This window comes from Rutilus rutilus (genome assembly GCF_951802725.1).
Source record: "Rutilus rutilus genome assembly, chromosome: 17".
Taxonomy (NCBI): domain Eukaryota; kingdom Metazoa; phylum Chordata; class Actinopteri; order Cypriniformes; family Leuciscidae; genus Rutilus; species Rutilus rutilus.
In genome coordinates, this window is record NC_140230.1 from 26,753,256 (window position 1) to 26,768,392 (window position 15,137).

The window sequence follows — 15,137 nt, forward strand, 5'->3', positions numbered from 1 at the left end:
TAACGGCAGCCATATTGTGCCAGAACGCCCACCACACACCAGCTTACTGGTGGAGAGGAGACAGTGATGAAGCCAGTCAGTATATGGGGATGATTAGGAGGCCATGATAGACAGTGGCCAAGGGGTAAATTTGGCTAGGATGCCGGCATTACACACACACCCCTACTTTTTTTCGAAGGAACGAGACACAGCTGACACGACTAACGAGATAATAGATGACCAGGTGATAGGAATACACACAGGGACACATGAACTGAACACAGTCAAAAGTAATCTAGAAACAGACATGAACAGGTCAAAAAACAAACTAAACCTGAACAAACAAAAACCGTGACAATTAGAGTTTTGTTTTGTTTTGTTGTTTTTTTTTTTTGACCAAGAAAATCATAATCCTATTCACCATATTATAATTCAGTCATATTGTGACCTACACCTATTTGAATGGTCTTTTAAAAATGCTTTATTATATCTGCGTAAACTGGCCTGACAGACTCTAAATAAAAGCACTACAGTCAAAGTACAATCATATATCTGCTGTTCAATAAAAGTGCAATAAAAAAAATAGACACACTCTTATTACAAAGATTACACTCATATAATCACAGTTATATTTAAACATAGGGTTCTTCCTTGAATTCCTTCCAGGTGAGTACACTTACTGTCAGTCATGTTTGCTGTGACACATGACACCAGGAGGCTCATACCAATACAAACCTGTCTCACCTGTTACACACTCTTTTATCTCTCTCTCTCTCTCATTGTATAACGTGTCTTGACTAGGTGGGAATTTTGTTTTCTTCAACAATGCTAATGTTTGACTAGAGAAAGGAGGAGGTCCTAGAAAGCCTTTGCTGTATTTCGATTGAGTAATTCACAGGGATTCCGTGACACTTTGAGAACTGAACAGAATCTACATTGTCTGACTTGGTGCTCTGAGCACAGCTTTAAAGGAGCCATGGGTGAGTTTTTAAGCCTTGTTTTAAAATAATTTGTTGTTATGATTTGCCAAGTTGTAGTGTTCGTGATATTTGGGTTATGTAAACGGTAGCCAAAATGAATGGGAAATGTAATATAACAAGACTAGTGTAATATAATTTTGCAATAAGTTACAAATAAGTGACGAATGGTTTAGAATGAGCTGCTTTTTGTCACATATATTTAATATTTTAATATTATTACTAACATTTATGGATGGATGGATGTACAAAATGAGTGTATTTAATTATTCACTAATTTACTCTGCGTGTATTTTCATGTTACACTATATTATATATATTTCAATTTACATTATATGGTAAATAAACTTGAGATGGCAGTTTATGTTATTAAATGTGCACACTAATCTCATTTAAAGGCTGTTTTTATGAGTTTACCAGACCATAAACTGCCTGTCATTGAGACTTGAGATTCAGTCTGACCAATCACACAAAAATTCCTTACAGGAAATCAGATGTATGCAATGCCATTGCGAATCATGCGCAATGCTCTTTGTACTGATATAGATTCCTGAGTTCAAGTCACTCAGGTTCAACTCGCATACCTGTAGGCCTGTTGAAACACATTGCTCATGGATGTCCAGCTCCAGTATTGCACTTGAAAGGCACATCTCTTTGGCATGTTTTTTCATGCCTTCACATAATTAGACGCATTTATCTGTAGGGTATTTCATTAAATATAAGGCTTACTGGTGATTGACAAAGTGCAACAATCCTATCTGGCCTAGATTTTTGCATTGATTTTAAGGGAAAATGTTTGGAATAGATATAAATATGTTAAAATGTGTTATAGATACTTATAGGTTAGCTGATAACATAATTTACAAGCCAAAATATTGTATAAAACACTCCAATCTGCTAACCCCCAATTGCTTCACCTTTCTTTTGTCTATTCTAGAGGTGCTTGTGCTTCTAGACTTTGAGGCGACGATGCCAGATGAGTTAACTGTGTGTGTAGGGGATGTGGTAAAGAATGTCTCAAAGGCCAAAGAAGAAGGATGGCTGGAGGGAGATCTGAGAGGAAAGAGAGGCATGTTCCCTGGCAACTTCGTCAAGGTCTGGATCTATTAGAACATTGTTTCCATGCGGTCATGTTTAAGCCTTGCCATGTCTCCCCTAGTTCCTATACATACATTCAAAATAGCCCTTCTCTACCCACAGGAAGTGCCTGTTTACCTAATAGGGGACAGCAACAGAGAACCAAGAAGCTTGAGGAAACGTAAGTCACCATTATAAGTTAAATAACAGTATTTTGATAGTGAATTAATCTTTTAAGTGAACAATAATTCATTTACAAGTCTCATTTGAATCTGAATGCTGTGATACTAAACAAGATGGGGGTTTTAGAATTATGATGCTGATGACCATACATGGGGGTGAATTCAGGTTGATTGGGACACTTTTTCCAAGTCATTTTAATGGAAAAAGGTGTCCCAATCACCCCGAATAACCACAATGACACAGATTACAAACGTTGTACGTTTTCTGTGTTTTGATCAAAGTCATGCAAATATTGAGAAGTCAGTAGTATTTTTGAACGAATCGGTTGAGTCAGTGATTCAATCATGTGTGAAGCGACGCAGAGGATTGGTGTATGACCGCTCTCGCGATAATTTGATATAATTCACCGATAGGTCTGCTCACCGCATCTCCAAGACAAGTCATACTCGCACACACTTGTCATCACCTCCTGACATAAACAGCAGAAAGTGAGCGAATCTTTTTTAATTAACTTGGATAAATCAAAGTCCCCAACAAGAATAAAGACTCGTAAATATCCAGATCTGTGATAGATGAATATGAGTTTTTCAGTGGCAGATTTAAAAACTTTTTCATTCGAAGTGTCTGAAGTTGTCCAAAGAATCTCAACTTGGCAGACTAAAATAAGTAAGCTAATGAAAGGGTTTGTGCCTCCACATCCGGTCTCAAATTATACTCACCAAAATCCATAGGCTAGCTGCCCTATATCCGCCATAAAACAGTGCTTGTCATAGAAGTAGGGCTACTTGTAAAAGTGAAAGCTAGAAGTGCTTTTTGCAGTCTAGTCCAGTTCTGTTTAGTTTGTTCTCACATCTGAACGTACTGACATGTTCCATATGTTTTCCACTTACTTAAAATCTCCAGCGAAGAAACCAAAGGTACAGACGAGGAAATGCGAGGTGGCTTTTCCCTACACTTCCCTGCACGAGGACGAGCTGGAGCTGGTTGTCGGAGAGACCATCGAGATTATCAGAGAGGTAACGTTAACCCCATTTCTATAAACGCAACTAGAGCAAAGTAGATTTTACGTGGATGGTTTCGTGTAGCATGTTTTACTACATACTTGCTTAAGTGGTAGTCTCATCATGTTAACGTAATGGAATATTTAATCAAAATAATAATAATAAAAAAAATATATATAGGCCTACCAAATAAAACTAATACAGATTTTAGAAAGACTAAAAAAAAAAATATATATATATATATATATATATATATATATATATATATATATATATATAATTTTATTTATTTTATAAGTCTTTCCAAAATCTGTATTAGTTTTATTTGGATAGAATGTTCACACTGCTCCTTTTCAAATTATTATGTTAGCTCACTTGATTTGTATGTAAAGACAGTCAGCTGTCATTACAGCAAAATAATAAACCCTGACAATATGATCAGAGCACCTACATAAAAAAATATTGTATCATCCTGAAGGGGTGTGTGTGTGTGTGTGTGTGTGTGTGTGTGTTTGAGACAATGGCTGTCTGACAGTACATAATTTCACTTTTCATGTGACTGCTTAACAAATAATTAAATATATGTGAAATCAATTAAATATATATATATATATATTTTTTTTTTTTTAATGTGTATATATGATGGTTGGAAATGTCAGATTTGATCAGATTTTATATTTGTAACAATGTCATGTTTCTTTTTTAATACAAATTAATCTGCATTCTTGTTTGTCTGGTAGATTGAAGATGGATGGTGGATGGGAAAGAAAAATAACCAAATAGGAGCCTTTCCGTCCAATTTTGTGAAGGAAATTGTTGTCCCTTCAAAAGGTGAGCTTGTACACTAAAACTAGAGCTGTAAGGATTTGCATTTCTTTCGCATAATGAGCGCCGTCTTATGGCTGCAATTGATACAGTGTCCTCTGTAATTTTTGGGACAAAGACACAGCAAACTGTTGCTTGGCCATCCTATTTTTGTGATGAACCAATCTCACAGTGGATCTCGCAGTATAGGCTCAAGAAATCTTTTGTATATAGTAAAAATCCACACATGCTTCCTGAAGAGTGTTTCTGTCAGACATATCCGATTGTTTTTGGTTTTAGTTAGCCTAAGGTTTGACTGATGTCTCTTATTGTTTTATTATCATCACAATTGGCTCTTAACTTTTGCTGGCACAGCTCTGATCCTCATGTTGGCAAATGGAAATAACAGCATCCAAAGTTTATCAGTAGCCTAGAACAATGACTAAATGCTGAAAATCTCTTATACTTGCAGGAAACAATTGAGACCTTGTGGGTCTTTTTTGTCCATTTTTGTTTTTCAAACAAATATGCGTTCTGTGTGAATGTTTGCTACTGTCTTTCTGAACCCTCTTAATGTTTGCAGATGGCAAGATAACTGAAGCCAAAGCCAGGCCTAAACTCTCTGAAGATGTCTTCAATAAAGAAGTGAATATTATATTATATTATATTATATTATATTATATTATATTATATTATATTATATTATATTATATTATATTATATTATATTAACAATAGTGCTGTCAAATCAATTAATCGCATCTAACAAAAGTTTGTGTTTACATAATATATATGTGTGTGTGTATGTATGTATGTATGTGTGTGTGTATATATATATATATATATATATATATTAGTATATTATTATATTATGTTATATATTTTTTTATTTATATATATATATATAAACATATATTATGTAAACAAACTTTTATGTTAGATGCGATTAATCGGTTTGACAGCACTAATTAATATAATTCTGTTATAATATTATATCATTATTTATATATTATGATATTACTTTTTTCTAACAGGGAAAGGGACAACAGAGACCAAGTTTACGGAGGAAAACATCAAGCGGTGAGAAGTCTAAAAACATACCATACAGTTGATTTTTGTTGAATAATTAAAATGCTGTTTAGCTGGAGTTTGAGGTTGCACTCTTCAACTTGAAGAGAACAGAGTAACACTATTCCTATAACAAACAGTGACAAAGAAAGCACATAGAATCTTAAGACAATGCTATTGCAGTTATCAGTGAATGAAAAGATCTATTCTTAAAGGACTTCCCTAAGAGTTTCACACCAGAAGAGCAGTGCTTTGAACATGTGCTTTTTAGATTCACCCACCAAACCTGCCAGAGCAAATCCATTATGGAAAATTTGCTAATAAGTTTAATCACAATGGCAGTAAATGAATACATGTTTAATTCCTCCACAGTAAAAGAATGTTGTCGGGCCATGTTCGACTACACGGCTGTTGCCGAAGACGAGTTGAACCTGAAGAAGGGAGACGTCATAGCTATTATCAGCAAGGTGTGTCATAGGTGACCAACAGATTACTTTCTATTTATACAACACACAGTGTATTTTCTAAAGAAAAACAATGTCGCTCACCTGATGTGTATGTAAAGGATAATGTACAGTCAGCTGATGATTACAGCAAAATAATAAACCCTGACAAGGTGATCAGTATGCCAACACAAAATTCATCATTGTATTTTGTATCATTCTGAAGGGGTGTATTTTGACCGCATATGACCACATGGCTGTACAATATCTCACTTATTACATGATTATTTATTTATTTTTAAGGTTACATTTATTAGATCAAAAATACAATAAAAACCGTAATATTGTGAAATATTTTTCTATTTGGATATATTTTAAAACATAATTTATTAATGTGATAGCATAGCTGAATTTTCATCAGCCATTACTCCAGTCTTCAGTGTCACATGATCCTTCAGAAATCATTCTAATATCCTGAATTGGTGCTGCTTAATTTCTTTGATGAATAGAAAGTTCAAAAGAAAAGTGTTTGTTTAAAATAGAAATCTACATTATGAATGTCTGTAATGTCAGACATTCATGAATTCATCCTTGCTGAATAAAAATATACATGTATTTGAAAAAAATATTTTGTTGAACCCAAACTTTTCTAGCTAGTGTGTATATGAAACAAAAAGAGAATGGAGTGATATCATATGTGTATTCATAACTGACAACATCCTAATTTGTTTGTTTATACCCCATATTCAAGTTAGTATCTTTTCCTGCTCAGTGAGTCAGCTTTATGTTTTTCATTTCTTTTTCTTTTCCCTGAAGGCCTCTGAGGACGAAGGCTGGTGGGAGGGGGAACTGAATGGATACAGGGGCTTTTTTCCTGATAACTTCGTCATGGTGATCCCAAGGGATGCTCTTCATGTGAGTGTGGGACAGAGAAGTGTTCTCATGATTGGCCCATTTGTGTACTGTTAGAGAATGGGAGTCTCCCTTTTGTCAACACTGCTCTGGGCTTTTACGAATGCGCTGGCTCAGAAAACCGATTTAACGCAAAGGATATTCATTCTAGTTTACAAATAGTTTGTTTTGTTTTAAGGTGGAACGTACTGGAGGTTATAAATCTGTTTTTAATGCCTTGATACACAAGACAGCTAACTGTGGTCTATACATGACTGTATTTTCTTCCTGTTACTTTGGGCTTATTAAAAGAGATTGACTCAGAGGTTTCCATTAGAGGAGAGGAACACTAAAAACAGTGACTTGATTCTTCCTACATGAATAGAGTGTGAGCGTTAACCTGCTCAAAAGGACTAATCCATATCTGGTTGACAATTTCTCGTTTCCTACGCAGACTGGGAATGCAGGCCAGACACCGGTGAGACTTGGCTCTCAGAAAAAATCAGGTAAGACATCAGCACCTGTCATAGCGGCAGGGCTGGTTCGACAAGATTCTTCAGATTATATCGAACGTACAGTTGCTGGAAATGCTGCTAGAAATAGTTGTGTGTGTGTGTGTGAGCAAGTTTAATTAGATGGAAAACATAGTGGCACATGTCAGGCTGTCTTTGAAGCACTTGTTACTGTAATTTTTTTTAAATGGTTGAATCGAAAGTTTGCTGGTTGGTATCCTACATGGGGAGACTTTTTGTTATGTGAAAATATTGTTTTTGTCCATCTTTATTATAGTATCGGTAAATCAATATACAAAAGTCCATTCAAAGTTATATACTATAAAATAGTATATCGGCATATGCTAAGCTTGATAAACAGAATTTGAATTTATAAACTGTTTTGTGTCTTTATAACAACTCGGATGTCTTCATCAAATAAGAATATATTTTATCAAAGGACAAAAATACTTGAATGCCAATAAAGCTGGAATTCATTAGTGGTAAATATACACAATGACTCTTGAGTTATGGTTTTTAATGAAGGATATGTCATCATTGTCTAACCCACAGTAGTCACATACTTCCCTTATTTGAAATGAGACACAATCCTTATTAGATATCACTTAGAATCTTAACTAGAGGAAGTTCAAGTTCAGTTTTTTACTTTTATTACTATTATTATTTTCACAGCATGATCAAATAAAGACAACTGAATAGCTACTGTATGTTTTTTTTTTTTCATCTATGTTCGTTCTATGTTCTATGAACTTATGCTATATGATTTTATTTTTTACTGAGGAATTAACAAGTTAGCTTATGTCTGATAGCTCACAAAAACTCTCTGATGGAAACTACAAACTTTAAAATTCAGTTTCTGCACCTGTTATTGACAACTCATTTCTAGGACAGGAAATAGGCTTTTTGCTCATCTCACGTTTTGTTTTGCACTCAAGCGTGAAACTTTCTGCCATTTCCCCCAGGATGATCATATTTTTTTTGCTGCGGAATTGTCTCTTTGACAGTGTTAAAGCGATGTTAAAAGCCTGGAAATGAGGTGCAAAAATCTCTGTTATTTGCTGAATCTGACTTTCTTACACATAACACGTTACCACAAACCGCTCTAAGAAACACTGATGCAGCTGTGTGGGGCTGTGACAGGAAGTTGTTGTAGGCCATGAAGAGATGTCATGTGACCATACTCTAGAGAAAGGCAAGGGCAGAGTGGAGCACCCCTCTGCTCTCTATATATACGCCTTCATTTCCATAAGAACATAGGGTTGTGATGTTGAAAAACTGACAGGGTATGTATAGACTGTATTTATTCTTCTGGATTTTTAGTTCTTGGATTTTTTTTCTTCTCCAGATGCATTTGCAGTTATATCACTTGTCCTTGTTTTACAACTTTGCAATTACATAAGTCATAGAATGTTTTTTCTTAATAGTGTTTTATTGAAGATTTGGTTTCAAAAGAAAAGATCTCGTCATAGTGGTCGATGGGATGTGATGAGAGAGGATGTTTACTCAAAATAATTACATGTTATATTTATGGCTCTAGCAAGATCTGTGCAAGCATTTGATTTTGACTTAGATTAGACTTTAATGTCTTTTATTTTGACTGCACAAGACTAATTCTGAATGAGGACAGAGAGCTGGTCTATATTGTAGGACACAGTTTAATTACTGTTAATGCTTAAAGCCATTCGGGTTTATTCAGGGAACCCGTGAGAATTTTTTTTTGTGTAGCCACAGGAAACAAATGTTCATTTGTCAGGGAAAGTTACAAGTTCTCATGCCACGGAGACCTCCAGCATGTGTCCTGTTTAGTTGTGAGAGTGCTTCAAAGTGATGTTTATTTTGTGATTTTTAATTTTAAAGTGTGCAAAAATAGCTTTAAGGGTTCTGGCTGGCCTTCTGGCAGTCCATCCAGCAAACTGTCCTCTCGTGTGGGGTGTGTTATTAAAAAGGCTTTATTAAAATTGGGCTTTTATATTAAAATCCACAGTCTACACAATGCAACAGAGCCTTCATCCGGGTGACCATTTAATCTAACATCTCGATAATGCCTTTTTAATATTATACCCCACGCAAGTGCCTTGGGCTTTTTTATTTATGGGAGGGAATGCCAACATTTGGCTTCCATTAACTTTGAGAAGAAGAAGCAACAATGACATTTACATATGTTTGTTGCATTTGTTTGTTGCATTGATGGAAAAAAAAACGAATAATTCTTGTATCTTCTTATATCTCAGGGAATCAGATGCCAGTGATGGACCAGAACAGCTCAGATACGAAACCAAAGACAGAGACTAAAAGTAATAATTCAGAAAAAACCTATAAATAACCTTTAAAAGTATAACATCGGTCTAATTATGGAGTAAATGTATATCTAAGGGTGTGTTCACATTTGGCAGGTTTGGTTAGATTAAAACGAACTCCGGTGCGATTGCTCTGTAATTGCAGTTAATTTTAATAACTGTGAACGCTGCCATCCGAACCCTTTTGCGCACCAAACTAGCGGACCGAGACCTCTGAAAAGGTGGGTCTCAAACTCTAAAAAGGACAGAATGCTCAAGCATACCTGGTTCTTCTCGTCATAGTTACGATGTTAAACCATTACAGTTTGATACAGCAGATTATTTTCCTCAACGGAGGAATTCCTGGAGCTGTTTTGACTATTTTCGAAGCTTTTTGTGAGTTCTTGAATGACAGTGTGAACACTAAGTGAACCAGGACTAAATGTATCGTTTTCACTTTTGGTCTGGACCAAAAGAACCGAGAACCGAAATGTTACTGTGAACACACCCTAAAACTATTTAATTTTTATGAAATATTTATTGATATTACATGTCTAACAACAAGTGCTTCACTTAAGCACTGCTGTCTAAGGGAATTTACCCAATATGATGGTATTTATCTCTTGTCTTTGCACACAGGTGAGAAACCAGACACTAAAGACTTTCGAAGTGACCCACCTGGTAAAATCAAGTTGCCTGGTCTACACAAACCACCTGTTCCTCCACCACCCGCCAAAGAGAAGCCCATAAAACTAATACCAAAGTAAGTGATGCCTTAGCAAATCATGTTAGAGCATACAACCTTCTGTGGTGCTTTTCATGAGACTCTCATCACAAGTAACACCAAATATAAAAGGAATCTGAAACAAATAAAAAAATAAAATCCCCCTCCATCGGTCAACATTATTTTCCTCAGGGACTGAATTCCCCCTCATCAGATGGTATTCTAATCTAAAGGGCCTGTGAATGTTCAGTCTTGTAAAGAGCGATGGAAATTGAATGAGTTGCTGAGGGACTAAACAAAGTCAAACTGCCTGTTTCCTGTTTTTCTAAGTGAGCATATACAGTACAAAATAGAAACTGCCATGTGCTCAAGGCAGATCTTACAGAAAGAACTGTCATTCTGACAGAATTGCATGCACTAACTAAGACATTACAAGCATTTAACAGTTAATCTTATATTTTCCAAAAGAAATCAAAGCAATGTGTTGTTTGAAAAAGCTCATATAACTTTAAGACACATTAGACACAAATTTAGAAGCAGCTGAAGACGCACCACTTCTGCAAACACTTAATGACCTCACTCTCTTAAGCCAATGCACTTACACACACTTACACACACACACAAAAACCTGTATTGAATTTTAATATATTGTATGTGTGTAATATGCATAATGCATTTTTCCCCTTCTTAGAAACGTTGAAGAGCCACAAGCTGTCTCACCGAGACAACAGCCCCCTGCCTCGCCAGTACAGAAAGAGGTTAAAGACACCAAGGATGTTAAAGATAAGACACCTGACCAGTTTGACGGTGTAGACGTGTCCTCAGAGAAACTGAGCCATCCCACGGCCAACAGAGCCAAACCTCCACAGAGAAGACCACCAACAGCCCTCGCCACTGTCGCACAAGTGAGCTTAACACAAAGGCACAGACGTGACACTCATAAACGCTTCAGAATTTAAGTTGATTTGGTTTTTAGTTTAAAGTCCCCCTGTAGTCAATCATTTTATCCCTTAAAACTCAACTTTGAACCCCAAGATGACATATTTAAACATTTCCTGTGAAAATAATTTCTTCATGCCTTAAAATAGCTTGAATGTAACTACACCCTTATACCCGGAGCCATGAATATGCAAATTGTTCTCCGCCTTCACTCAATCACACCATTGTAAATACCTGATACACTCGGTCAACATTACTTTAGTAAACGCTACACAATGGCAAGTGGAAAAACTGGTTTAATTCAGCCATATATATATATATTTGATCCAGAAACTGATTCAGAAGAAGTGGAAGAGTGAATTACACAGGGTCGTCTAAAAGTCGATGTGTCAGAATGGTAATGCGTTTTATGTATTGCTCTCTATATACAACGACAGACACATAACGGTAATTAATATGACTAGACTGGCTTGACTACGTTATCAAACAGCTAATAATATGTTCCTAATGTTACACAAACCATGTTCCCATTCGCCATTTCAGAGTCAGTCAGCTGCCTTCTAAAAATCATCATCCTTAGAAACGCTTTGAACAACTTAGAATGTCAGTGGAGAAAGGCATATAGTTCATCATAACATCGTAATATAAATCATATACATAATTCACCTGCTATATTGCTAAATGTATTGCTAATGATATGCTAAAGCCCGCCCTGCTTGTTGATGGGATTGGTTACAACATATTTGTGACGCAGAGAGCAACTGCATTTTCAGAGCAGACTGAGTTTTGGTTCACTGCCGTTTTAAGGAGAAAATACTCAACAATGGTGTTGACTTATGAATTTGCACATGGTTTGTCTTAAAACATATTTTAAAACACTACATAGACCTATAAACAGCATTAAAAACTTGATTTTCACCACAGGGGGGTCTTTAAGAGATGAGGTGCAACAAAACAAACTGTTCTCAATTTAATGAATCAAGCCTAAAAATGTTTAATTAAACTTTTCAAGGCTTAAGATGCGGCACTCAAGCCAAAGCATGTCTGGGGAGGTGCATGGAGAATGATGATAAAAATGAGGAAAATCAAAAATTAGGGCTGTCAATCAATTACAATAATTAATCATGATTGTATATAATAATAATTACATATTATAATCATTCTTTTTAAATAACAAGTTAAAATATTCAGTGTAATGTCTTGATAAATAATACAAATAACATCTGTTTTTCATAAAGGTTCCAGATGAACCTGACCACAATGAAACTTCAGGAGAGAAAGATGGATTACCACAAAATATTCCAGAGGTTTGGATAACTCTTTACGATAACTTTCAATAATAATATTATAACATTATATAATGCTTCACAGATCAGATTACCTCATGTACCTTCAAATATAAGAAATTGTAATTCATATATGTCTATAATATTATCATAAATATTCATATTTGAATGCACATTAACTATTGATCTGTAAAGCATTATATCATGTTTTAAGGGCCTATTAATGAAAGTTGTTCTAAAGTGTTACCAAAGGTTGGGAAATTAATATTACGTTATGGAATTATTTTTGTCTATAAAACATCTCCTTAAATGTCTGATATATACCATCATTTAAAAGTTTGAGGTTGGTAAGATGTTTTTGAATGAAGTCTCTTATACTCACCAAGACTGCATTTATTTGATCAAACATAATACAGTAAAACAGTAATATTGTGAAATAATAGTACAATTTTCTATTTGAATGTATTTAGAATGTAATTTATTCCTGTGATGCAAAGCTGAATTTTCAGCATCATTACTTCAGTCTTCAGTGTCACATGATCCTTCATTTTCTCAAGAAACATTTCATATTACTATCAATGTTAAGAACATTTGTGCTGCTTAATAATTTTGTCGAATATTTGATGAATGGAAAGTTTAAAACCACAGGATTTATTTGGGTCACTTTTGATCAATTTAATACCTCTTTCCTGAATAAAAGTATTTATTTCTTTAAAAAAAAAGTACTGACCACAAACCTTTGAACTGTGATATACAGCCATTTGTTAACATATTGTCCTAGGATTTATATCCATCTTCATCCCTCAGTTGCTCAGCTGCTGGTATTTGTTCACAGGTTCCAGAGCCTCTGTCAGCTCCTCCCGCCAAGACAGACCAGGGAACTAAGAGCACTTCGCCACCCAAGACACAGACTGAAAGCAAAGCTGGGGTTCAGGAGGAGACTGCATCACTGGCCTCTGTGCTGATAGAACTCAAAGATCTCCGTATGTCAATGGATCTCCTCAAAGCACAGCACGAGTGAGTATAAACCCCGACTACCACCCCTGAATGATCATATCACACATTTCTTTTATTGCAATATTCCTCTTTGCTTTCCCTCACCAGAAGAGACATAAATGACCTTAAAGATGAACTGCAGAACGAGTCCGAAAAACGGATGAGATTACAGGTGAGTGTTGTGAGATTTGAGTCTCATATCTTGTATAAGTCGATTTCAATTATGTCAATGCTATTTCAGTAAAAAAAAAAAACTGAAATAAATCCAGTTAAATAAATACTGTCTTAATCCTCAAGAGAGCAGCAGTGAGTTAAAAATACAACCTCTTCAACGTGATAGAACTGACAAAACATCTGCATCACGTAACCGTAGTCATAAGGATTCCTATTTTATCCATAAACAACCTTAAAAATAGCCAAATATATATCTGGAAGTTAAAAAAATAAATAAAAAATGTACTATCTATCTCTTCTACCCTGATGCAGATTGTTTACCTGGAGATTTTGCACTGTCGAATTTAAATATAGTCTCACCTTTAATGCTAAGTACAATTTATTAATCAATATTTTTTATATTTATAGGATGAAGTGGAGGCTCTGAGGAAAAAATAGTGTCCATTGAACACCAGGAGTATTTCACAATCCCCAAGTGATCCTTCTTTGGGACGTGGAGATAAAGGCTACAGAAAGACAATGATGGAGTGTTGAGGGAATGTAAAAATGTGCGGACAGATATGGAAATCCAGCATTTGCAACTTGTTGAATAATTCCTAATCCAGTGGACCAGAAGGCTGAGCTCCATTCAGGGAGCAGAACTACAAAAAGACGTTTCGGTTTTCATATACTGCTAATCAGCTCATTTGGTTTTGGGACTCCTCTCCACTTATATGTATGTGCATTTTGAAATGTGTAAATATAAAATATTCAAGATATTCACGGTTAAACTAGGCCCTATTTTAACGTATTAATACACATTCTATTAATAATATGTTTCTGTTTTGTGGTATTCTGTAGAAAATAAATCAATAAATAATTCCGCTGATGATGGTCAAATGTTTTTGCTCCAAACCTGATTAAGTCAGAGACTTAAATTATAAACATGAGTTGATGTCTTTTTTTAATGCAACTGCATTAAAGTTTTATCTGTGTTAAGACTATGAAACAAGATGGCTTTATTTCAGGAGTGGAAGATATCAATGACATACAAATCTAAATGCAAGCAATCTTAAACATAAAGTAATCAAATTTTCCTAGATAAATAAATAAAAAAGTTCCATAACCCTAGAGGTCTGATGGAAAATAAATCTTTTGGAAAGATGGAAGACAATTCAATTGGCTCCAGGTCAATTTTGACATATTATAACACTGCAAATGCTATTTAAAAGTTGCTTTGTGAATGGCATTAATAGACTTCGCAGTCCATTTCCCTTCGTGGAGAATTAGCATGATTGAGGCTGGGTTTGTGTCCCTTCAGACAGAAAACAGCATCTGGAAACCATGTGGAATACATTAGATCTTCATAGTCTGACTAATCATTGGGAATGGACTATTTTTTTTAATGACAGACAGACTAATTCCAAATAGAAATACTGTATGTTTGTAGGTTCAGCTGCTGTGATGACATAGTAACGTCAATCAAGATATACTCACATTCTTTCCTTTTTTGGGGGGCTTGTCCTTAATGTTATATGGGTTCTATACATATTATGTGTCATATTAGCAGTTCACAAGTTGAAATATCTTCATAACATCTTTATATCAGAATGTACTTCATAAATGTAAACAATAACAGAAGTTGTTTCATTAGAAATATTATAGCATCCGGTGCTTCGCAAGCACTCAAGAGTTATTGTTACGCTTTGGTTTAATTGTTTGGGTTTTGATTTTGATGCATGTAAAGCTCAATATTTAAATCAAAATGAACTGGAAGTGGAAATTAAACAATAATACAATAACAGCCACTTGGAGAGCAAGTATATAAC

General features: G+C 35.1%; 1 protein-coding gene across 3 annotated transcripts; it reads left to right on the forward strand.

Moving 5' to 3' along the window:
- Window positions 1-214: 214 nt before the first annotated feature.
- sh3d21 (SH3 domain containing 21) lies at window positions 215-14,198 on the forward strand. 3 transcript variants are annotated; one of them, XM_084386159.1, is made up of 18 exons: window positions 262-645; window positions 781-959; window positions 1,894-2,051; window positions 2,157-2,214; window positions 3,120-3,232; window positions 3,958-4,048; window positions 4,605-4,666; window positions 5,055-5,100; window positions 5,461-5,555; window positions 6,348-6,446; window positions 6,877-6,928; window positions 9,166-9,228; window positions 9,850-9,973; window positions 10,626-10,839; window positions 12,112-12,180; window positions 12,995-13,176; window positions 13,264-13,327; window positions 13,738-14,198. In XM_084386159.1, exons 2-18 carry the CDS (start codon window positions 956-958, stop codon window positions 13,765-13,767), a joined length of 1,524 nt encoding a protein of 507 aa, XP_084242285.1. In that variant the 5' UTR covers window positions 262-645; window positions 781-955; the 3' UTR covers window positions 13,768-14,198. The 3 variants fall into 3 exon arrangements, with proteins under 3 accessions (XP_084242286.1, XP_084242285.1, XP_084242287.1); XM_084386160.1 differs by lacking the exon at window positions 12,112-12,180 and having other exon boundaries at window positions 215-645; XM_084386161.1 differs by lacking the exons at window positions 262-645; window positions 12,112-12,180 and having other exon boundaries at window positions 684-959.
- The last annotated feature ends 939 nt before the right edge of the window (window positions 14,199-15,137 follow it).

What these genes read in the sequence shown, in the direction of transcription:
- sh3d21 (XM_084386159.1), top strand. An exon ending in ACCAAGAAGCTTGAGGAAAC is followed by an intron (nt 2,215 to 3,119) that starts GTAAGTCACCAT and finishes TAAAATCTCCAG; the next exon opens with CGAAGAAACCAAAGGTACAG. An exon ending in ACCAAAGACAGAGACTAAAA is followed by an intron (nt 9,229 to 9,849) that starts GTAATAATTCAG and finishes CTTTGCACACAG; the next exon opens with GTGAGAAACCAGACACTAAA.